General features: G+C 31.0%; 4 protein-coding genes, 1 non-coding gene and 1 pseudogene across 6 annotated transcripts; 3 read left to right on the forward strand and 3 right to left on the reverse strand.

The window, feature by feature from the left end:
- Nucleotides 1-1796: 1796 nt before the first annotated feature.
- LOC146956401 (LOB domain-containing protein 16-like) lies at nucleotides 1797-4147 on the reverse strand. Its single transcript, XM_085728727.1, has 2 exons — nucleotides 3705-4147; nucleotides 1797-2411 (listed from the first exon to the last, which is right to left on the reverse strand). Exons 1-2 carry the CDS (start codon nucleotides 4005-4007, stop codon nucleotides 2100-2102), a joined length of 615 nt encoding a protein of 204 aa, XP_085584853.1. The 5' UTR covers nucleotides 4008-4147; the 3' UTR covers nucleotides 1797-2099.
- A 4525-nt stretch (nucleotides 4148-8672) lies between these two features.
- On the forward strand, nucleotides 8673-12181 carry LOC146956402 (protein SUPPRESSOR OF PPI1 LOCUS 2, chloroplastic-like). 2 transcript variants are annotated; one of them, XM_085719226.1, is made up of 10 exons: nucleotides 8673-8779; nucleotides 9093-9159; nucleotides 9395-9539; nucleotides 9654-9812; nucleotides 10333-10403; nucleotides 10502-10580; nucleotides 10668-10783; nucleotides 10918-11065; nucleotides 11313-11382; nucleotides 11761-12181. In XM_085719226.1, exons 1-10 carry the CDS (start codon nucleotides 8746-8748, stop codon nucleotides 11916-11918), a joined length of 1047 nt encoding a protein of 348 aa, XP_085575352.1. In that variant the 5' UTR covers nucleotides 8673-8745; the 3' UTR covers nucleotides 11919-12181. The 2 variants fall into 2 exon arrangements, with proteins under 2 accessions (XP_085575352.1, XP_085575409.1); XM_085719283.1 differs by having other exon boundaries at nucleotides 9431-9539.
- A 1900-nt stretch (nucleotides 12182-14081) lies between these two features.
- On the forward strand, nucleotides 14082-17361 carry BS14A (BET1P/SFT1P-like protein 14A). Its single transcript, XM_085728741.1, has 6 exons — nucleotides 14082-14117; nucleotides 14221-14282; nucleotides 15495-15654; nucleotides 16521-16577; nucleotides 16667-16726; nucleotides 17127-17361. Exons 2-6 carry the CDS (start codon nucleotides 14266-14268, stop codon nucleotides 17214-17216), a joined length of 384 nt encoding a protein of 127 aa, XP_085584867.1. The 5' UTR covers nucleotides 14082-14117; nucleotides 14221-14265; the 3' UTR covers nucleotides 17217-17361.
- A 603-nt stretch (nucleotides 17362-17964) lies between these two features.
- On the forward strand, nucleotides 17965-18086 carry LOC146956404 (5.8S ribosomal RNA; annotated as a pseudogene; the record flags this gene model as incomplete).
- Nucleotides 18087-19737: 1651 nt separating this feature from the next.
- TRNAG-GCC (transfer RNA glycine (anticodon GCC)) lies at nucleotides 19738-19808 on the reverse strand. Its single transcript has one exon. It is a non-coding gene; the product is annotated as a tRNA-Gly (tRNA).
- A 2949-nt stretch (nucleotides 19809-22757) lies between these two features.
- Nucleotides 22758-23804, reverse strand: LOC146956406 (uncharacterized). The gene has a single exon (XM_085728738.1). The coding sequence runs from the start codon at nucleotides 23650-23652 to the stop codon at nucleotides 23077-23079; it is 576 nt and encodes a 191-aa protein (XP_085584864.1). The 5' UTR covers nucleotides 23653-23804; the 3' UTR covers nucleotides 22758-23076.
- Nucleotides 23805-25159: the final 1355 nt, after the last annotated feature.

A 25159-nucleotide genomic window follows, 5' to 3' on the forward strand; every position in this document is an offset into this window, starting at 1 on the left:
GCAAACTACCACTGAAAGTGATATCAATAACCACTCATCGCCACTACTCATCCCAAATAACACCCCTCTAAATCAAACAACCTGTATGCATCACCATAGCTGAGTCACACCCGAAAAGATCCTATACTAAATACTCATTCAGCAACCTAACATTTAATTTTATTAGTTTTTTTTTATTACTTATAATAGTGAATTTTGGATATTTTTACGGTAAAATGTAGCATAATGGTTATAAATAATAAAAGAATTGTGATACAGTAGAAACTCTTTAATTTAATACTCGGTAAATTAATAAACTCTCTAAAATAATAAATTTGTCCGGTCCCGACTTGGGCCAATGTAAAAAATTGAAAAACTCGATAAAATAATAAGATAATAATTTTTCGGGAGATCCCTTTATAATTTTCGGTCCCAAGAAAATCATAAATTAATAATTCATAGAAACTGAAAAAATATATGAAGAATACATTGAACACATTTGTTCCTCTTGTTTACATTTACTGTACTTCAAAAGTCATTATTGATTTCCAATGCATATGAACACAATAGTTACTAATTTACGTTGAGTCCCAAGGTTCGCTGCAACGTAATTCTAAGAGGCATAGACTAATTTGCCTTTTTGTTTGGTATGTACAGTATAATTACTTAAAAACTCTTTAAATTAATAATTATTAATTTATCGATAAATTAATAACTCTCTAAATTAATAAATTTCTCCGGTCCTGACATTATTAATTTATAGAGTTTTAACTGTATTTGAACAACCATTTGAGACAATTTAATTTGGTGACAACTTACTTTCCCTCTTTTTTGTTGGTAAAAAATAATAGAGAGAGAAAGAGAACATATTATGAGTATGAGAGAGTTGTAAAAAAATTGTCACAAAATGGTTGTACAAATATTATCTATCATAATACAATTATGTTTTTTCTTATAAAAAGACCCTTCCTAAAATACAAAAATCGACAACTAGTTCTTTGATTCATAAAAATCATCGTTAATTTATTAGTTTAAATAACAAATGTACCAAAAAAATTAAATTTGTTTGAATGTATTATAGAAGCTCCATTTTATATATTTTTGATTTGTAAATGTTGAGTAATATTATTATTTTTGTGTTAGCACTCCCGTTTCTAGATGATTTGTATGATATTAAATATGGTTTCACCCGACAATTGATCAACCCACAATTTAAATATTTGATGATCAAACTCTTTTCATGTGTCTTTTTTGTTAGCATCACCGTGAGTCCTTAACACAAGACACATATTCAAACAACATGGATGAATCCATACCTTATGCTTGTATAAGTCGTTACACCACCAACATCAACCCGGTAATTAACAACGTATATTTTTACCTTTTAGGTTTGGATCTTCAACACTATAGTTTTCAAAATTTGACTGAAAAAGGCAATACCAAGTCAAAATAAGGGATTCATTCATGTTTGTACAACGCATATAGCGGGCTAGATTGTGTTTGGACTATCTACCACTTAATTATAAAGGAAAATGCTATTTATCTAGAAAAATAGCATCAAGAATTTTTCAAGACACATGTGGCAAGTTTTAATTGCATGATTTATTTGTCAACTTCCTATTTTTCAGCCACACCTCCTTGAATTGTGGCAAATAGTGCATTGTGATTGGTTGCTTTTTATTCTTGAAGAATTCTTGATGTTTTTTTTCTAGAGATATAGCATTGCTCAATTATAAATGCCTTTGTTTTTCTTGTTTCCATACATATGATGGATTTAAGGAGTAACCAATACTATAGTACTAATTTGAGGAAACAAGGAGAGAAAGACTTGCTAGTTTGCAAAAATATAGTAATTTCTTTCGGAATCCACAAATATAAAAACCTAATAATTATATTACAATAGCAGTTAAACATTGCTTTTTCCGTAATTCAGCCACGAAATAAACCGTGGTTAAACTCCACTTTATTTTAGTGTTGACTCCCGTTGGATCTTGTCATATTCATTTTCTCATGTTGTCTCAACCATTCATCCACTTTTTTTCTTCTCTATGGATCAATCAACCGTTGAATTAAGAAAATGAGAGGTTGGACGAAAAGGGCAGGAGATAATTCAAATCCGCCTAATTATAGTTTCCCATCATTCCGAGAGATGTTTCTTGCCGCTCACCCAAATCATATGACATTCTTTTATTAGAGTAAGCTTGGCATTGTATACTCATTACATCATTGATGCTGCAGCTGCTAAAATCAATTGAATCAAGGGAGCTCTTAGGAGATATAGGGTTCATATTTGTGGGACAAAATGGATTGATTAATTGTTGTTTAACAACATTCCCTGACCATTGATTCTCCAAGTTCTCTGTCTCCTCTAGGCTTTGACTAATTACTTGTTGTGCCTTCACTTGCATTAGTTGTGCTTGCAAGTTTGCTACCTAATCAAAATACAAAAACGGGGTGCATAATTAAAAAACCATAAGTCAAACATAAAACCCATATGAACAATTAATATGACAAAAAATATATATTCAACGTTCGCGGCGCAAACGTGATATAAAAGGTTACGCATCCGCAAATCCACCAATCAATGTACCGTTATTTATTTAAAGGAGTAATTGAAATTAGATAAATCAAGAATTACTTAGAATTTTAGGTAAAACTAAAAAGTCTAGAATTGCTTTAATCAAAGAAAATTGTAAAAGAAAAAAAAAGTGAGTTTTAATTATGACTGTACTAAAAAATTTAGATTTCTTTAATTGTATCTATATAGAAAATATACCTTTTTGTATGAAGGAAATTGTGAGTTTTCACTTTGATCTACTTTCGAACTACAACAACTTAAACACTCACAAAAAAATATAGCATTTTAATTTGGGGTTTTGTCCAAACAACTCTTACTGATCGATTTTGTCCAAACAACTCTTACTCGTCGATCTTGTTAAAAAGAAAAGTCTTACTAGTCGATAATTGACATAAGTAAATTTATAATCAATTAAAATTTGTTAATGGACTGCTAGCTGATCTTGATGTTTAATATATGAGTTGTGTTATTTGAACAACCATTTGATAAACAACTTTTGGGACAACCATAATTTCACAAAGAAAAGGAGATATTGGCACAAAAATCAAAGCAATAGAGGGAGAAAGTAAAAACATAATGTGAGTATGAGAGAGAAAGTTGTCACAAAAGTTGTCAAAAAGTGGTTGTACAAATATCATTTCTCTTAATATATAGCAGCCAAACCTACTACCTATGTATACAACAACAGGGAGAAAAAGACAAGACATGAGTATGATGAAAAATCAATCTGACTCAATCGATTCCAAAATTTGAACACATATATGTATGTATAAATTAAATACTATTAATTTCCTTAAAAAGAAGTTATATATTAATTATATAACATTCATTCACATCATATATACTAAAAAAGCAAAACAAAATTGTGGAAAAAATTTCTGGCCCTTGAAAACAACTGAATGAAAGAATATAATTTACAAACTGCAACCTTTTTATATAGGAAGTTTTTGAAAAATTTGCTTGTTATTTTTTCAAAGTTCATTAATAAAATTCTCTATTAACGTATGTCAGCTCAAGTATAAGAATTTGAGTTTGTAATTTCAAAAGAATATATTTAACTCTATTAATAGAAGATCGTAAAATAAAGATTAATTTAGTTCTATGTGACTATTGTGTTAAAATGTTAACTATAGGTTTGAAAGCGTACCTGTTGTTGTAAAGCAAAAATATGTGATACACAACCATAAACAGGATCTATAATACGAGCTTGAGCTTCATAAGCAATTGCGGCAACAGCATCGGGACGATCATGAGCAGGTAAATTCAGTAGCATCTTGGAAACATTGCTAGCACCAAATACTTTATGAATAGCTGCAAATCTTGCAGGTCCTTGCTCACAGGAAAAATAAGGTGCAAATATGCATTCAGAAGTACACTTTCTACGGAGAAATTTGCATGCCCCACATGGACATCCTGAGGATCTAGGGCTAGAGCCATTTGTAGAAGCCATAAATCAAGTTTAATTTAGGGAGAAAGCGTGTGTAAGTATATTTGTGTGTGAAACTAAAAGAGAATAAAATTTTGGGGCACACGGGTAGACTAGAAAAAGGGTACAAAAGTTGGAAGGAGAGTGAGATGGGAATGGTTTTTTAGAGGTAATAAGGGATGTGGGGCATTGGGAATAAGGGACAAAAAGTGAGGGAAGTGTCTTGCAAGAAATGTGAATAGGAGACATGGGAGGCACATGTGTATGGTTCTAAGGGGACATTTATTAATGGTGACTGTTTTTTCAATTGCCAAGGGATTAGGTTATCATCAAAATAGTGTGATGCAAGCAGGAGATACTTGTCTCTCTTAACCATTTAGTTTAAGATCTGATCTATAGTCGATGCATATAAAAAAACATTTGTTAAAAAAATCAACTCCTTAAAATGATCTCTCTTACTTTAAAGAATCAATTTCCGCATACCAGCGAGGTTACCTTGTTTAAAAAAAAAAAAACTCTCATACTAACTTCTTTTCTTTTATGCAGTTACTCTTTTATAATAAACGTATGTATAACAACAAAACTCTTGTTTTTAAAGAAAGATCAAAACTCTTATTACTATCCGTTTCACAATGAATGTCAGATTAACAAAGAAGATTTTTTCAAAATGAATGCCCTTTTTATTCTTTAATGTATAATTAATTCTTTTATTACGTTTATGATGATAGAAAACACATCAATAGTTAATATTATGCTTAATTAGAAACATGATTATCTTCTGTAAAGATAAAAACCTTATCTATAACTGTGCTCCATCATATTTGGGTACTGTATTTTATATTTAATCTAAAATGTCAATTCTCTGTCTCTCTAATTTAATTCAACCACTTTAAATAAAAGTTTGATGATACACAAAAAAATTAATTGTTCAAATCACAATTAGGCTCTGTTTGGTAAAAATAGCGGATAACTGATAAGCTAGCTGATAGCTTTTACCTGATAAGCTAGCTGATAGCTTTTAGCTGATAAGCTAATTGAAGTGTTTGGTAAAAATAGCGGTTCAACTAGCTGGTAAATGTAAAATGACATAAAGGGTATTCTTAATTCATAATAAAAATTATATCAATTAATATTTAAGTATTTGTAATTTTGTAAACTAATTTTTCTTTAAAAAAATACTTTAATTTATTAATTTAATATATCCTATGTATTATAAATTAAATTAAATTTTATTCACTAAAATTTTATCTTATATTTATTATCATTTAAGTGTTTCCACTTTATAAAGAAAATAACATTTACCTCAAAAACAAGAAAAAGGTAACACTAATAGAGTAATACTAATAAAGTAACACTAATAGAGAATAAAGAAAATAACACTTACCTCAAAAAAAAAAATAAAAAAAATAAAAGTCACACTAATAGAGTAATAGTATTTTGTTTCGTAAAAAAAAACGAAGGTATATATTTTTTCAAAACAAAAAAAAAAAGGTCAGCTGATATATATACAAAAATTGGAATAAAGGGATAGTAGTCTTTATTACGTAGCTTATTATAAAAATTGTAATGGATAAAAATGGAATTTAAATGAAATAATAAGGGTAAAATTGGAAGAAAAAGTGAGAAGCTATAAGCTATAAGCTCAAACGCTACTTGGAATAGCTTCTGAAAAATAGCTTATAAGCTCGTGAAATAATCTATAAGCTCATGGTCAAAAAGTGTTACCAAACAGAGCTTTTTTTGTCAAATGAGCTTATAAGCTAGAAACTAAGAGCTAAAAGCTCTTTTTTTGGGTTTACCAAACAGACCCTTAATATTATGGTGTGACTTTATAAATAGTTATGATTAAAGTCAGATATCTTTAAGGCTTAAAGGTATTTGAGACCCCACTACTAGGAAAAGCAAAATTAAAGAGGAAATTTAGTGATGGAAAAAATAAAATTTCTCACAAATTTTTTGGTCGCAAAATTTAGTGAGGGAATTAGAGAGGGATTTCATGTTTTCCCTCACTAAATTTCCCTCACTAATTTGTGTTCCCTTAACTTTTAAAAAGTTGCAATTTTGCTTCCCTAACAAAAAAAATAACAATTTTACCCCTTAAATTTACAAAACGTTGTAAAGCTGCTAAGACCACGCCATGCATCCCAAAACAGGGGGCCATAATCGCAACTTTTTGTAAAGATAAGGGGCCAAAATAGTTTATTTCGCTAAAGATAGAGGGTCGAAAGAGCATATTTTTCTTTAAGTTAGAGGGTCATAAGAACATATTTCTCTAAAAATAGTGGGCAATTTTTTATTTTTAATTAGGTGACCAAAATCACAACTTTTCAATGCACTTAAGCCTATTTTTAACTATCGAACATTTATGATTAGTTTACACTGTAAAATATCTTTAAATAGATAGTGTATATATCAATTAAATCCTTAATTAAATGGTAAAAAAAAAAATATAGCATAGTGTTTTTTGTGTGTTTGTAAACCAATTTGAATCCTTTTTTCTCCCATTTTATCTAAAATAAGTCGTTTTCAAAGTTTGTGTTACCTTTCGTGTTTTTTAGTGACTTTTATTTTTCAAATACGACTTTGTTTTGTTTGTCATCTTATAATTACAGTATTGTTTGATTTATTTGAATCAAACTATCAAATCAATTTCGACCAATTACTGATACAATCAAAGACTTGGACAACAAAGTTAAATATATGGTGTTAGAATAACATAAAGCTATTTTGTCAAATTTATAGATATTTACTTTTATACTATTAATTTGGATGTTATGATTTTGTTCACATGTTTTATAGGTATTCTATCCTTCAAGGAATGAACTTGAGTTTATTTTGGTTTCAATGTGTTTTATCAATTTAAATGATGAATGTATTTTTTAATAAAGTAGTTTTTTTTTTTTAGTTCGTGTGCAGTTGTTGCATCATGATTATGTGATTTGTTAGTTTAATATATATTGTAATTTGATGGCTAGATTCGTTGTTTGATTAGTTGTTTATGTTTGGTTTATTTTTCCGCCGAACGCCGCACCTGAGAAGATTGTCGCTTTCTGATGTTGCCTTGGCCACCTGCCGGTTAACTCTACCGACAGCTTCTTTGACCAAAAATAGTATTTCTACTGATAATATTCATTTATGTTTCTTGTCTATAAAAGAGAATTTATTTATAAAAGAAGAAGAGGATAACATTCTTTAAAATTATATACTAATGTCTTAAAGTCTAAAACTATTATCTTTAGTGTAGTTTGTCTTCACACTTTTTTTTATTAGATACATATGTAAATTATAAACTGTATTTTTTTAATGAAATTTTGACTTTGATTAAATTATAAATTTTATAACTTTCACATTACGAAAAATCATGTTTATATTTTTTTCAATACACTATTAATATGGCAAATAAATTCATTTTCTTTATGTTAACTCTTCGGTTCTTAGAGAAAAGGAGCGCGTCCTAGTAGTAATCTGGAGTTCGGTCGGGAGGTAAGTAAAGACTGACAAAAAATTATTTCATCCAAGAATCAAATTCAAGTTTTCTTGAACAGTTCGTTATTTGGTGAAGTCGTTAGTCACTTGAGTTCAATTGCTTGGTTAAATTCTTATCTCTTTTAATGACAACATTTATATATAATTTTTTTTTGATGGAACATTCATATATATGAGAGAGATCAAATTACACTGATGTAGTATTACACCGTTCAATATTAATGACAACATTTATATATAATTTTTTTTTGATGGAACATTCATATATATGAGAGAGATCAAATTACACTGATGTAGTATTACACCGTTCAATATCATTTTACTCGATACATATTTTTTAAATTTGACAAACGGATGGTAAGTTTATCTCATTTAGATCTTCGTGCAAAATTTTACGCAAATCTAAAATTATTTTCTTTGTTATTGAGTTTCATTAAGATTAATAGTTTATGCGCTTTTATTGTACACCGTTAGATTTTTGTAAAACTTTGCATATATGATATAAACTTACAATCCAAAGGTCAAATTTTTAAAATATGCATCCAAGGCTAATTTTGACTTTGTCTTCGCTGACGTGGCACCCACATAGGGGGCCAAGTTTTGACGCCACGTCAGCAAAGACCAGGTCAAAATTGGCCTTGGGGCCAAAACTGCCAAAGATCCAATACATAGGGGGCTGTTTTGTATTTTAATTAGTTAGGGGTCCAAAATCACAACTTTTGGAAAGATAGGGGGCAAAAAGTGCAATTAAGCCTTCTTTTTTTTACTGTAAACTAGGATTTTTAATTTCTATACTATTTTTTTTACACATGCATCCAATCAAATTATATCATGATGCCACTTTTTCAGTTTACTTTCTAAAATATTTCTAAAACCGTTTATCTCGTGTGATTTGATTGGATGCGCGTGTAAAAGAATTTACAACGTCGGTACATGTAGATTAGTATTTGATTGGTTAAAGGTATGGTATTTAATTTGTACGAGCATGAACAAAAAGAAAAGAATCATCTTGATGCAGTTAATTGGTGAAAGATTGAAGATTAATAATAAATGGTTCAAAGGTTCCTTTCTTTGTTCTTAGAGGCATAGGTGACAAACTTATCATATATCTCACACAAAGAATGTGAAAGCTAGAAAGCTTGGAATGTTCATTTCACCTTTTCCAAATGTTACATATTTCCACCCCGAAATACCAATACTATATATGCTTCTCTTCACTTTCATCATTTTCCAATCATTGTTACAATTGTGGAATGTAGAATAGTGCCCCTCAGAAATGGGAGCTCGCAAAACCATCCTTGCTGGCAAATGTTCGCATTTAACTTTCCCTCCTCTAACATAATAAAATATTCAATTTTGCTCATAAGATGTTATCCTATTTATTTTTCGTTTTTCTCTTGGATCAATTTCACCGTAGCACCAACATTTTTTTTTTATAAAAGTCGTGTGTGGCGTCTCACAATGTTGATATCGTCCAACACTGACACGACACCGACACATGTGATTGCATTCAATTAAATCATTTTCTCAAATTACTAACTATGTTTACGTGTAAGTGTTAGTATCGTGTCTGTGTTAGTACTCTAGATAAATTTTGATGACAATGAGTTTTGTGCCCTGCAGCAAAATTTGACATTGGAGTTAATTTCATTCAAAAGCTATGTGATTCTTATGTGCCCTCCCCTCTAAGGTGTGTACAACTTTATGGTTCCAAAAACTAAACAAAGAATGTTTTGGTCGAATTAATTAGTTATTATTTGATTCTTATATGTTTATGTTTCTCATAAACTCCAACAGGGTATCCTAGTGGCAGGTAGACAATTTTATTTTATTTTATTTTCAATGTCATTAAATTGGATTTTCTTGTATTGTACCCAAAAAAAAAATTGTATTTTTCAACAATATTTCATTTTTGTTCATTGTAGCCTTTGTTTGAAGCATCCTGAATTATTTCGTAACAGTGACATGCTTGATGTATCATGGCACAAGGGACTATATGATTCAAATCTCTTAATTGGTTATAGGTATCCTAAACCTATATGTCTTGGTCAACACTCTCTAACTATTCAGGTTAATTTGTGTTACATATTGAATCAAATTTGATTATTGTAAATTAATATTAATATTATTATAAAGCAAGAAACAAATTAAGGAACTTATGTTAATGATGTTTTTCTTTCACAGCATTTAACTTTTCCTGAAGTTAGAATCCATGGAATTCCCATGAACAATTTTTCCCAATCTGTAAGCCAAGGTTTGAGGTTGTCAAAATTGTCAATTGGATTTGATTTTAATGAGCCTTCAACTTCTAATTGGAGTACTTCAACCGGTGTATACTTTAAGGTTGGTAAAAAGACAAAATTAATACTTCATCTTGTTAGAACAACAATTAATAACAAAAGAAAAATAGAAACGATAAATTGCAAGACAGTGAACACGATCATTTGTTTACGCAGTACGGCCAAGTATGTCTATGTCCGCAACTACAAAGCAGTTGTAGTTCCGTATTATTACTTGAATGAATTAGTGTTTGCAGTGTCAAAAGCCATATATATAATACTATGGTCCATATTACAACAACACTCCTGAATCATACCGTAGAGGCTATCGCCCCCGCACCCCAGTTGTGCCCCACAACTAACTGTTGAGTCTCATGCACGTTTGAGCCAAATGCAAGAGCAGGGGCGAAGGTTGCTACGCTCTATCAGCTTCCTCGCGCCTTGCCCCTCTTTTGTGTCAATGAACCATAATAGAAAAGATATTCTTTTTATAAAAAGAAATAATATTCTTTTTATTTGTTTTTGCTGAATGGACTACTTTTACTAGACGTACAAATAATTAATTTGTTCGATCAATTGTGCAGCACGTTCGATTTATCAATGACAGCGGCCGTTCTATAAGCAGAGATCTAGATGGTTTTCCATTAACTTGCAGGTTTGATGAAATTTATTTGATTCAGGACTGACATAAATAAATGTTGAGGCAACCAGTTTGAATAAATTTGACTTAATGTATTTTTAAATCTCATGTAGTGGAGAACCATATGACAATATGATAGTGATTAATCAAAAAACTCAATTTGAAGATGTAAATGATCACAGTTTTACTCACGTAAGTTATCTTCATTGATTCTTGATCATTATACAAGAGGGACAAGTTCCATGCAAACTTGTAATTAATTAACCAAATTATTTTCAGTTCAGTTTACAAATGGAACAAGGGATTCCACTTCAACCAAATTTGCTAACCTTCAATAGATTTAAATTTTTTGCTTCAAAAGGAGTCAAACTTGGACCAGCTGTATTATCTTCCTGGTGAGTTCTTAAAGAATTTTATCACTGGAGAAGAATGTTTGTAGAGTTATGACATCTACAAACCGGATCGGACCGACCGGACGGTTTAGTGATTTAATATAAATCTACACCACTTTTCAAATTTTATCTGGCAGGTTGAGTGGTGGTTCAATTGTAGGATCTATTGCTCCACATCAAGCTTTTGCAATTGGTGGTCCCAACAGTGTTAGAGGCTATGGTGAAGGTGCAGTTGGTTCGGGACAATCATATTTGGCATCTAAAACTGAATTGGCAATCCCATTGGTATATATAATACTCATTATTCCTTATTGAACTAATAATAAAAATAGACAAGCATCTTCTTATCAAGAACAAACAAAACAGAAAATCGAATCTAATTTTCTAAATAAAATTTAGTTGCTAACAACTTTTTTTGCTAGTGGCCTATGATATTGATGAAAATATTGAAACATGTAAGTCATTTCCCATATTATCAATGCTACCAGTCATTGATGCCATGCTGACCATGTTCTTTACTCAATTCTTGCAGAACAAGAAACTGACAGGTGTTTTTTTCCTTGACTGTGGATCTGACTTGAATAGTAGTCATAGGGTTCCTGGTAAGTTTCATTCAGTGATCACTTTGAATAAATTTAAAATAACTTTATTTTGAAACGGCTAATGTTAGTTTTGTTAATAATTATTGTTATTATCATGGAATCTTTGTAGAACCAACTCCGACACGACACTAGCACATACCATTATGTTCAATTAATTCATTTTTTCAAATTTTTACCAGTGTCAAAGTGTGTTTGTGTCAGTGTCGAGGTCCGTGTTTGTCTCAATGCTACATAGCATGGAACTACCCACCAAGCCATCCTTATATCCTCCATATAAAATCATTTATTTAACCCTTAATCTTAATTCTAGAATTTTGCTGAAGTATAGTGATATCATAGTACTTTGGTTTAACATTTTCAATCTAATGAGTATTGCAGGAAATCCAGGACAGAGGCATGGTAAACCAGGATCTGGATATGGAATTGGGTGTGGCATTCGGTTCAAAACCAAGCTGGCTCAAATAAAATTTGATTATGCCATCAATGCTTTTCATCAAAGATCTTTATATTTTGGAATTAGCAATCTGGTTCTATAACATTACAATTAAAGAAAGTTGTTCAATGTTCATGGTGTGTGCCTGTCACGTTTACGACAATTTTTTAGCAGTGTTGAATTTCCTAGCATATATCTAAAGGGAAATTGTAATTAATTCACTCAAATACACGTGAAAGACCAACGTTGTTAATTGTTATAGTAAAATACAAGACCTGAATAACTAGGAAACTTAAAAGGGAAATGTTAACTTGTGCCCTCAAGAGATAAGTTAATGATTCAAATATAGAAAAAGTTTATTGAAAATGTGCATTACATTTAATATTTAGCTTTTTAATCATTTTAATGCACAAAATTTTAGAGAAAGTTTTTTCTTTTAGGTTTCTTTTAGAGAAAGTTTATTGATAACATATGCCGGGCACAAGCTAACACTACCCAACTTAAAAAGGTTAGGTTGAGTGAGTATCTCAAACACGTTTTTCACCATCGGGTAGATTGCGTGACACAAACCATTCACATGCTATTTAGTTGCTATGTGAATGGGAGGATCTGCAAGTTAACATGGCCTTGGTATAGGTCAGAAGAAACATGATCCAATCCTATAAACAAGTAAAAAAAGAAAGCCAATTTTAGAAAAAGTGAACAATTTTTTGGAAGTTTTTCTTTGAAAGAGTCTAGCGTCTAAATGCTGTGAAGTGTGATGGTGCGGGTTTGAACCCAAATTCCTACATATTAAATATCGTGCAATCTTTTATTACATAAAAATATATGGAAAATAGTAATAATAAAAAGAAAATATGAAAAAATTACATGAAAATAATGCGAAGCTAATCACATATGTCATATATGTGCGAAGCTAATCACATGAAAATTACCTACACTAACTTACATAAGTTGCATTTAACATATTGTCTTTTTAGATGCTAAGTTTTACCATTGTCACATGCGGTCAAGTGATTGGAGATTACGAATTTTTCTTTCTTGATAATTTGTGGCGGTGGAGTGATAACCTTGTAGCTATCCACTCTTAAGTTGGATTGACCTTGGTCCAATTCAGAACACTTTTTATTCATCTAATTTGAGTCGGTCAAATGAATTAAGTTTCATCAAGTTCAAGAAATATAGATTAATTTATTTATCATTAAAAAAAAAATAGACACTTATCCAAATACCCGAAAGTGTGATAGAAAAGGTCAAAGAGTTACATATACAAAAGTGAGAATTTGCGCTTAAAAGAACATTTTTATGGAAGTTTTTCTTTGGAAAAGTCTAGCATCATAACTCATGCGCAATAAGTGTTGTGAAGTGTGATAGTGCGGGTTTGAACCTAAATCCAAACATGTTTAATATACTACAATTTTTCATTGCACAGAAAATATAGAAAATAATGCATGATGACATATACAAATGAAGTATTGTTTTTTTTTTTTTTTTTTTACAATGTCAAATGTGTGAAGCTAATCACATGGAAATGACCTACACTAACTTATATAAGTTTTTTTTAGGCCAACTCACTTACATAAGTTGCATTTAACATATTGTATTTTTAGTTGCTAAGTTTTACCATTGCCCTCCTCTAAAAAAAAAGAAAGAAGAGTTTTACCATTGCTTCATGGAGTTGACGATTTTTGCTTCCATGATTATTCACGGCGGTGGATTGATTACCTTGTAGTGATCCGCTCCTATTTTAGATTGGCTTTGGTCTAATTCAGAACACTTTTTATTGATCTAATGTTTCTTGATGAGTTTCTTAAATTATTTAGTTTCTTCAAGTTCAAGAAAATATCAATCAATTTATTTATCATTTTAAAAAATGTGGATACTTATCCAAATGCCCAAAAGTGTTATAGAAAGGTTAAATAGTTAAAAAAATAAATAATACCACTATTACGTACCAAACCCTTAAAAAAGTTAATTATTTCACAATTTTAGTTGTCTCAATGCAGTCTATTGAAAATCCAAATTAGAAGCAAAACACTCTTTTAAGAAAAGAACAAAATCTCCAATTCTTCTTCTTTACCATATATGTATTTTGGCTTAAAACCGAAAAAAAAAAAAAAAAGAAGATAAAATAAACCGATACTAAGTGGGGCCTACCTCTGTATTAACAGTAATGAGCAATAACCGTAACTCCGTAAGTGTAAAACTGGTGAAGCTAGTTCGCATCCAGTATAAAAACAAACAAACCTCTTTCTATCTCTCCTTCACTCCAAAGAACCTTTACTTATGCACAGAACAACAGGTTCGTTCTCGAATCTTCTTCCGTTTCATTTCTTCAGATCTGTTCTCGATTCATTTTCTTACGCTTTTCTATTCATTCATTAATTAATTTTTTATTTGATTAGGAATCACGATCGAGTGAATCCGTGATCTGGTGGTGGTGGTGAGATATGATGAATTCTAGAAGGTTAGTAAGGAGATTAATTAATTGATTTAATAATTGCCTTTTCTAATTAATATGTTATTTCATATTCTGGAAATTCGTGTTCCTATCGGTTGTTATTCAATTCGACGAAATTATTGATGATTGTAATACTTGCTTCAGATCCGTGGATACTGTGTAGTAGACGGGTTTTGAATTTGTTTCTCGTGATGATTTTGATATGTGTGATTTATTGGTGAATTTCTCTTTGAGGTTTTGTTTTCATTTTGGAATGGAATCATTTTTTGCGTGTGTTAAGAGTTGAAGGTGGTGAATTGTGGATAGGTAGAGTATCTACGAGCTTATTGATCGATAAAACCACTTTTTAACGATCACTGGCATCTTTCAAAGAGTAAGAATAATTTTGATGATCATCTGATTGTTAAGAAGAATAGTAATTGAAATTGTTAGAACAACAACTGGTTTCAAAATATTAAATAAACGATAAACCCTAACAAAGAACGTGCAATGTTTGGTGACAAAGTTCGGTCAATTTTGCCTACGTCTCTGCCTGCAGAGCAGCTTCACTTCCTTTGTATTATCGGTGAAAGATTAGGGTTTACAAGATACAACTTGTATTTAAATACTATGGTCCAGATTACAACTTTACCCCTTCCTACTTGACGTCATAGGCAACAAAAATGAATAGAGAAAAGGAGAAGGATTAAACAAAGGGGAAGGTGCATGCTAGTGTTCATTGGTAATGTAATTAATAATCAATAATAGGTAATAGAAAGAATTACATTGAGTATATGAGCAGGAAGTAAACTAAACTATCCTCATGCATGCATGTAGATTCTTGCAACAAATTTGTCACAAATATGAGGCAAGGTGTTCTATATCGATATGAATACTTCCTTGTACGTGTCATTAAATCATCATCTGTACCATTCAGTGTATTATTCGTGTTAATTCAATCCTTCAGTTTTTCCTTGTCTATCCATGTCATTAAGGTTTATTTGATATCTGTTTAGAAGTTAATTGTTAAGAAATGTTTAATGTATGTATCTTTTGCCTAAGATATCTCTCTGATTAATGTATCTTGATATTTTATGCAATTATGGAGATGTATTGTGACTTTGATCAGTATAAAGCTGTTCAAATGTTGAAAAGCGAATATTATTTTCCTTGTGTTTATTACCTGACCACATTGGATTTTACTATTTTCTTTATATAAATTATTATTTTCTATTTCAGAGACACCCGAAACAACAGAGTTGCTCTTTTTGATGGTATTGAGGAGGGTGGAATCAGAGCATCATCTATGTACTCCTCAGCTTCTTCCCATGAAATTGATGAGCATGATAATGAACAAGCAATGGATGGATTGCAAGATAGGGTTAATCTGCTGAAAAGAGTATGTTTAGTAGTTTACCGTTACTTGACATGCCATAGACTACCACCTAGCTATCCTGTACAAAGATAACTTATGTGCTTTGTAAATATTTCGTCATTTTGTTTCAACTATTGGTTGTCATCACAATTTTTTTATAATTTTTTTTTAAAGCCTTGTTTATATGATATTGTTTCTGTTGGGAAGTAAAGGATAACTTACTTCAGGAATTGTGTCGTTTTTGGTTTATTAGAATGGTAAAAATAAATAATAAATTCTATATGCATTTGAGCTTTGAAAAATTATACCATGTCCATCTGGATATGAACCTGATAGGACACCAAGGTCGCCCTCCCTATTCACTAACACAATTTCCATAAGATTGTAGTAGCAGAGGAAATAGAAGAGAGGGAAGGGAGTGAGGAATGCATTCAGAAATATTGTTAGAAAGGATTAGGAGCTCTGGTCTGGATTTGGAGTTCATTAAACTCTGGTTTACCTACCGTTTTTCTGATTTTCCACCATTGTAAGAGCTTTGAGCTCATCCATTTACATTCAATAATACACTTCGCTTGCTTAAATTCCTGGGTTCTATCAGAATTCAGAACTCCTCCATGTCTGCATCACATCTTTCATGTTTATCAGAATTACCCATGATCTTATTCTGTACTATTGTAGCTGTAGTGTTACTTTGTTGCCTACTATAATTATAATATCTATTTGGTTCCTAAAACCCTTTTTTCTGTAGACTATTTAAAGATCTTGAATGTTTGCAATTCTATTCAATTTCATGAAGATGTATCATGTATTTAAACTCTGCAATTTTGTGATGGTCTAAAATTTTCCCCTGTATCAGCTAGAAACAGTTTTAATGGGTCTGTTTGCAACAGCTGTCAGGTGATATACATGAGGAGGTGGATAATCATAACCGCATGCTGGATCATATGGTGTGTAATATATTGCAATTATCAAAAGTATTTCACAATAGCTATGCTTTTTTGTTTTCTGCTTTAACTGTCTGTTGGTATTTATGTAGGGCAATGATATGGATTCTTCAAGGGGAGTCCTCTCAGGAACTATGGACAAATTCAAAATGGTATGTACTTGATTGTTCCAGTGCTGTTAAACGGCGTCCATGGCGCCACATGTCATAATGGCACGTCAGATTTTTGACAACTGCCCCATAGGCAATTTGTGAAGGGATGTCTGCCTTGGCGCTGTCATAAGCCGCAATGGCATGTTTATATGACGGATTTTTGGTCTTCTTCCATATTATGGCACCCTCCGCCATCAACAACATTGGATAGTTCTTCTACTTTCTGTAGTCCTTATATATATGCCCTCTTAAGGATCAATGCCAATTAGTTTTTCTTAGATACTTGTTGATTTTTGCTTTCCTTTGTTGTTTGGGAGAATGACAACACATTGATGGGGTGGAGTGGTGTCTTTTTCCTCTCAAGTTCAAATATTTAATTTTCTGTATGATGATGTTTCAGGTATTTGAGACAAAATCGAGCCGAAGAATGTTCTCACTGGTAGCATCCTTTGTTGTGATTTTTCTTATCATTTATTATCTAACTAGGTAATTGGTCTTCATTCAATCAGCTTGATGTTGAATCTGAGAAGGCTACTTGCTCTGTTACTGTAATTAAATGTCAGTACTTGTAAGATGTTCCGTTGTGTGTCTGTATAAAGATTTTTACTTTTTAATATATTTTTTCATTCCCTTTATGCATGCTTCATCCTTCAGTTTGGAAAGCTTTCATCTGTTCTTTTTGATTGTATCAATACTCATTTAGTCAATGAATGATAAGAACACTTGGTGATAGCGTAGCTCAAATCAAACCGTACGGATTTGGGTCTGAAATTTCAAAGATAATAACTTGATTGATGCAACGGATTTAAATTTTGAACCTCCCCTCGTCCAAAAAGAACTGAATGGTAAATGACATGTTTCTGGAACTTTATACATTGCTTTGATTTTTTTTTCTCCCTTTCTAATCATGGCCCAAATTAACCCGATTCGTTGCTGATTAAAGGTTAAAACAAGACACTAGTATTGTGATGATGTTGGTTTTTAATATTTTCGAAATCAAACAATGGATAACCTCCATGTTGATCAGTTTAAGATTTTGCTTCTTTGTTTTTTGAAAGGCAAAAAAATTATTTGTATATCATAACCCAAAGCATAAGGGATACTTTGGATGTGAAAAGAAAATAAAAATACAATGTTCCTCATAACCCAGGCGCTGAATGCGTCAAGGTTTCTTTGAGCCCACCTGCATGACATTGGAGACGGTTTTCGTGCGGGTTGTGTTTTGACACATGATATAGGACACTCAGCAACAGAAATCTAGGCTCTTGCATCGAAGAACGTAGTGAAATGTGATATGAATTGCAGAATCCTGTAAACTATCGAGTCTTTGAACGTAAGTTGCACGCACACATATGCTGCAACATACAGCCCTGCAATCAAAACCTGTTATGCATTCACATGTGAAAAACACAACAAAAAGCAAATAGCACTGGCCTAGAAGCCGCGGACAACCTCATCATTCGCAGTCTCGCAGACAGATAAAAAATCCTTGCTAGCAACTAAACACAAGCTCTCCTGCTTCTGTTCTGCTGGGACAATTTAAACACCTTTCCAAGCATATACTACTCCTCGCCTGATTTACCCAAACAACTAAAGGATTCAGAATCCACTTATTTTTTTGCATAATTGTAGCCTCTTGATTTGGTTTTAAGCATTTCCTAAGATAGAATTTTTGGTCTCCTCCGCAACCTTACCCCAATCATAACCTTTATGAGAAAATATCAATAGTATTTCTGACTTTCCATACTGTCCAAATGTTAGATAAATATATCACAACCAACTTATCTCTATCCTTTTACTGCTATCTCTTTTTAAGGATATTCTTTGTTAGTAGTCTATTTTTTATTTTATTTTTAAAAACTTATTATCCAGCTCAAAGACCGACTAATCCGAATGATTTAATCCCACCACCCACTTGCGGGACCCCATTTAAGTCTGAACAAAGCTCTGTATGGACTAACTCATCGAAATTGGCACTAAAAGAATCGAACTTGAGACCTTGAGATAAACACACTCAACCAACCAGCATTACTAGGTCAACCGGGTTTGTTAGAAGTCTATTTTAAAATATGTCCAAACATGTGATACCTACCTCTAAAAGAAATATTCCTTAACAGTGTAACTGATCTTGCTTCATAGTCCATGTTGAACGGAGATCTTACAAATACACATGAAGCTATGATGTTGAATAGGTAATGAGATTTGAGATAGGAAAACAGAAACCTTAGCAAACTGTCCGAAGTTGCATATTGACTTTATCTAGACAATGATATGGGAATGAGCAAGTGGAACAATAACAGCTTAAGCAAAGACAAGTTCAAGCTAGATTAGAATCTGTATGTAAATAAAAAATCCCCAAGAAAAAAGTTGTAATTATAATAATCAATCATTCTATACATGTCTATCATAATTTTTGAACAAATATATTTTTCTTCTTATTTTGTCACTAAACATCCAAATGATCACACGTGGACTTCATTACATTCTATAACTTCAATTTCCAATTAATTATATATTATTTGATTCCACTCAACATAAATAAATAATAATAATAATAATAATCCAATGACAGCCTTAATCATGCTCCTTACCTTACCTTACCTAAGCCAAATGTTTAGTTACATTGTCATAATGAATTTGTACATAAGGTTAAGGACAATTCCTTGTTCTTTCTGTTTGTTTTTTGGTACTCAAAACCAAAGAGTGGCATTGTGTTAGGCCAAAAGCCCTAAGATGTTGCTTCACCCAGCCAGTTGCCAGACTTGCAACCATTCTAGTAATTTTTATGGCATGTAAGGTTACATCATTTGGTATTGGTACAGTGGTACTTATGTAGCTGGTATACTAACCCCCAAAGCACTCACGTCTTTTTCTAGTTGGATTGGTGGGTTTCTTATTCTTTGGATCCATTTGTCTCTCAAACTTTTTGCTTCACATTGCAGAAAACCCTTTTGTTGCTTTGTTACAAAAAAAAACTAAAAGAAATAACAAAAACAAAAAAATAAAAAAATTGCACCAGCCGGGAATCGAACCCGGGTCTGTACCGTGGCAGGGTACTATTCTACCACTAGACCACTGGTGCTCTTGTTGGTTTGTCACCGCAATGCAATTACTTATTTAAAATATGCTGGGTTCATTTTTTTTTTTGAGGTATTCACAAAGTTAAGTTAATTTCTTCTGGCATGGAGACTAGAAGTGTATTTCTAGAATTCAAACCTAGAGTTTCTTCACAAAATTTAAGTCAAATAAATTTAAGAATTAGACTTCTCTGTCTGCTAGGATTTTCAAAGACAAGCAATATATTTGGTAGTTGTTATAGGCTCAACTCATTAATTTTTAATAGTGAGGTTAAAAAAAATTTGGTGGCCTTACCAATATTATTTTCTTCGAGCAAGACTTAATTGGTCACAAACTTAAATCTAAATTATTTGGTCACACACAAAAATGAAAAGGTAGAAAGAGAATTTTTTTTATTATTAAAATAATTAAATGATGTATAGTTTTTATGTGTGTGTCTAGGTGATTTAGATTTGTCTTTATGACCAACAAATAATTATCCATTTCAATCTCTTGAATATCTTTTTTTAAAATACATTACTCATTTGCTTCCTCGATCTTCATTTGTATTCTACATAAAGTTTGATGAATCAACACAGGCAGCGGCGAAGCTAGCACGATTTTTACGAGGGGGCCAAATATAAAGAAGTAAAATATATTTTAAAAACTAATATATTAAATTTAATCAATAAGTAAAATAAATTCACAATAATTTTTACTTATATTTAATGAAACGACAATGAAAAAAAATAAAATCTAACAATAATTATATATAAAAGTGGAGTTCTTTGAAGTTTTAAGAAGTCAAATTTATCTATTATTGACACTAAACTAAATAGATTATCAATAATTTATTAATATTGTCCATCTTTGAATCAACAAAATTGTTTGGAGTAGCTAAATATATTAATGAGGTAGCTACATAGAAAATTATACTAATTCTTCAAGGTTTTATTTTGCTTTTGGGGTAGCCAATGCTACCCCACTCATACAAAGCCATTCGCCCCTGAACACAGGTTCTTTTAAGCTTTAACAATACAGCTCAATATGTGAAGGAGAAGCCTAGAGTAAAGATATGTTAGCTAGCTCTTGTTCTGAAGATGCATTAACTGTTTTTCTTTTCTGTCAACTCTTGTTGAAACCACGTTGGAAAAAAAAAATTGGGATATTTTTTCTAACGAAATAATTTACATATTCTAATAGTTTGAGAGCAAAATCATATTGAAGCACAGAGATAGTAATTCCATACATTGAGGGGTGGAAAGGAAGTAAAGACATAAATGTACTTATATTGAAAAGAAAGTTTCTAAGCAAAGCATTTAGCCCAAGGATTATAATTTTGCACTTTTTTATATGATTAGGAATAATTTTGTATGAGTACACTATCTTTTTTTTTTTTCACTTAAGCAATCCATTCTCAGCCTCTCACTGATCTATAAAATTCTAGAAATGTCCTAATGTGCCGATGGTGGTGCATCGTATTTAGCATCATATTTAGGTTACCTCGTACAAATGGTTTTTTTTTTATTTTTATATAGAGTTTTTCTATCACGTGTAAATTTGCATATGTTAAGAATTTTAAAGTAGTAAATCTGTTTTGGAATGTGTACATTTTACATTAAATATATAAAATCTCTCCTAGATGAGTCTATGAAATATATTAAATCTCACATAGATGAATCTATGAGTGGGTATATAGCTCCTTTTGCTTGTATACGTGGTGAGTAGTTCCATTGACATTTGTTTAAAAAAAAAAGGCTCTAACATATTTTAAATAAGATTGAATCATACTCTTAAAGAATAAGGATGTTCGATCAGATAATACAAATCAATAAAAAAAAAAACTTATAAAAATGGTCAAAAATGTGTGGAGCTAAAGAACATTTTTTACCCTTTCAATCAATAAAGATATGATGGATTTTAGGTTTGTACTCCAACTCATCTAGGAGAGTAAACTAAGGTGAGAGTATGAGGCCAACTCATGTTTGAATTTAATTTTGTAGAGAAACAAGTTATTTTAAAAGCATATGACTAATTTTGATATGTGATTATTCTTGAATAAAATTACTTTTTGCCTCATGTTATTCTAACTTGAAGTTTATATGATTTTGAGGTTTGGCATGTAAAGTTTATTTTTAACATAAAATTTATCAGTTAACTCGTATATGCATGTCTTAAACATAAATAAGTTTATATTCAACTGATTTTTAATCTAAATCAAATTTACAAAATCATTTTAGATGATATTTGTGTCAGAAAATCAGTTATATTTTTATAGTTAAGTTAATTAATATGATTGGCCAAAAGATTGTATATATTGACATCAAATCAAATCAAAGGAATGAAACAAGACAAATATTTTAATAAAATAAATACAAAAGATATGTGTGTGTGTGTGTGTATGCTAATAGCACACAATTTTTTTTTTAAATAATACAAAGCATATATATCATTCACAATACTGGCAACTATTCCAGTACCTTAGCTCTAACCAAAAACCATCTTAGAGACACAATCTTAACCCTGCTCCAAAACAGAATACAATTGTACTCAACACATTTATTTTTGAAGCAGCAATAAGGTTACACATAAGAGAAATAAACTACCCCAAAACTATGCCCTTAGACAATCCATAAGGCCACCATTCTATATTTGAAAAGTTAGCTTCACAATATATCCTACTTGTTCTATATAGCTAGACGGTTTTTACAGTTAGTGAAAGTATATATACACTATTGTAGTGATTGTTTCTTAATAAATTAAATCATCTCAAATTTGTCTCGATTTTGTGAAACCCGTTGGTGTAACATATGCTTTAAACAATGCAAATTATGACAAGACTATAGGAAAAATATAGAACAGAATTTCATGTTACGGCAACGGCTTTGGGCGATGGTATCCTTAGATTAGTTAAAGGTTTTAAAATTAATTTAATTAAATAATTTATTACAAAATAAAAAAAAAATCATTCATATATACATAAATAACCTAATTTTCATTGAAACAAGCAAAAGATGCATACAAAAATTAAACATGAGAGTAGCAGCAAAAGAAACATTGAAATATGTAAAAACTTCTGGGTTATAATAATATAAAACCCTAGCTAGTATATATGGGACAGGGTGTATACATATAACCCTCCTTAATTTCTTCCTTGAAAAAAACTTCCATAGCATAGAAATCTTAATTACTTCTCAATATATACAATTGCATGCCATCAGAAATAATACATAAAACATGCAATTATATATACACAAAGGTAGAGAAATAAGTGCAATATATATTAATTCTTGCTATGGATAATGACCAAGTCTAAGCTCCAAATCCAATTCACCCACTTCATTGTTGTTTTCTATCTTGTCTTTATTTAATGGATTTGTATACAAGCTCAAACCCCTCCAATCTTGTTCAAACATCCTTTGATTTTCAACACACAACATCTCACTATATTGCACATGTGAAGGAAAATATATTTGATGATAATTAAGAGAATCTACCTCAGGAGTAGTTGTTGTGGATGAAATTGAAGAATAATAACCCCCTCTTGCAAGATGACTTGGATTAATTGTTGAATAAAATCCAAGATCTCCATAGTTATCATGATCAACTACTAATTTGCTTGAACTAGGAGGAGCAAAATTGGTTTTAGTGGCACTTTTGTTGTTATTTGCTCTATCTTTTCTATGTATGTTCATGTGTCCACCTAAAGCTTGAGCAGTTGTGAAACCTCTTTTGCAAAACACACACTCATAAGATCTACCAATTCCCATGTGATGATCATGATCATCGTCGTTGTTTTGGTCAGATGATCGATCGATGTTTTCATCGCTCGAGCTCTTCGAGTCTTCTTGAAGGTAGCTGAATTCCATGGTGAATTAGTTATCAAAACCTAGGTTGTTTTTGTTGGAAAATTCAATTGTATGACAAGATAAAAGAAAATAGTGTGAGAGGGAAGAGTAATATAGAAAGGGTAAGTGGAGAAGGTTTGAGGAAGAGACAAATGAAGGGCATAGGCATTACCTAAAGATGTATGGTCAAGTGAATGTGTGGTGTAAAGTGGAAAAGTCTTAGAAGTTTGCTTACAGATTTATTCTGTTAGCCGGCTTTGGATTCATCTCTATAGCAAGAGATAGAGAGTTTTTTAATTTTTATTTTTATGGGGTTAATATTTTATTATCTTGATGATTAATTCTTTATATTAAATGTGATTTATTTGTCTCTCATTTGGACTCTTGTGCTTTTCATCTAGCTAGCTAAAATAACTTTAATTTGCAAACCATTCTTTCTAGCTAGTACTTCTCTTAACCCGTACTAGCGATGTCAATGTATTGATAGTTATTTTATTCTATCAAGATTATATAGATAGAAAGGGGAAGGTAGAGGAACAATGGTATATCATTGATCGACATGAATGATGGTATCTTCTTTTTTAATAATATAAAAATTAGTATTAATAAAATAAAAATATAAAAATTATTATTAATAATATGTCATTAATAACCATTTCTTTCATATCAGATTTGAACTTCGTTCTTTGATGTTACGTCAAATTCTTGCTAACGAACCGCTGCCTCTTGGACAATGATCATATCTTTCTAAATGAAATTCATGATAAAATGACTTTTTACAAATATCAACAATGATATTTGTACATTCTAAATTTTCTTACACTCATTCAACGCTTTATTTTCTCTCTATCTCTCTTCATATCAATCATCAACTTATCAAATCTATCACATTACTCTCTCATATCTTTATCTCTCTCAAGATGTATACACTTTTGAGGTGTCTAATAAACATTTTCCTACAAATACTCTATCAAGGTTCAATATTTAGTGATTCTTAATAAATTAGGGGTAAGGGTGTTTCTTGTTTATTCTATGAGTGGTGTATCAATCCGCTAGAATGTCCTCATTGATGATAAGTTGAACTTAGGGTCTTTATTTAAGTTTTTATTTTCTTTTTGTATATGGTTGAAATATCCCTCATATGTGTTTCTTGACTGATTGTATCTTTTTGTAGTCCTTCTGGCTCGTCTTATGCTGAAAATATTAAATTTAAATTTAAATTCTTTTTCAATATTAAATTTAATTAAATTTTACATCATATATAATAGCATACAATATACAAATATTGAAGCAGAAATTTAAATAAATTTAGATAGCATATAAATGTTATAAAACTAAAAAAAAAATCTGTCATCTTTCTGTTTGTCTTTATAAAGTGCCTAACTTCTTCATATATATGGAGCAAACAAAAATGTTTTTTAGCTAAAATAATTGACCGCTTCTTTATGTTAATTATAATATGCAGCCACAGTTTGTATTATTTATCATAAAAACCTAACCTGGTTGCCTGGGAGCTGGATTCTGAAAG

The sequence above is a fragment of the Medicago sativa genome, chromosome 1 (genome assembly GCF_051527215.1).
Source record: "Medicago sativa cultivar Bolivia chromosome 1, Bolivia_mono, whole genome shotgun sequence".
NCBI lineage: Eukaryota > Viridiplantae > Streptophyta > Magnoliopsida > Fabales > Fabaceae > Medicago > Medicago sativa.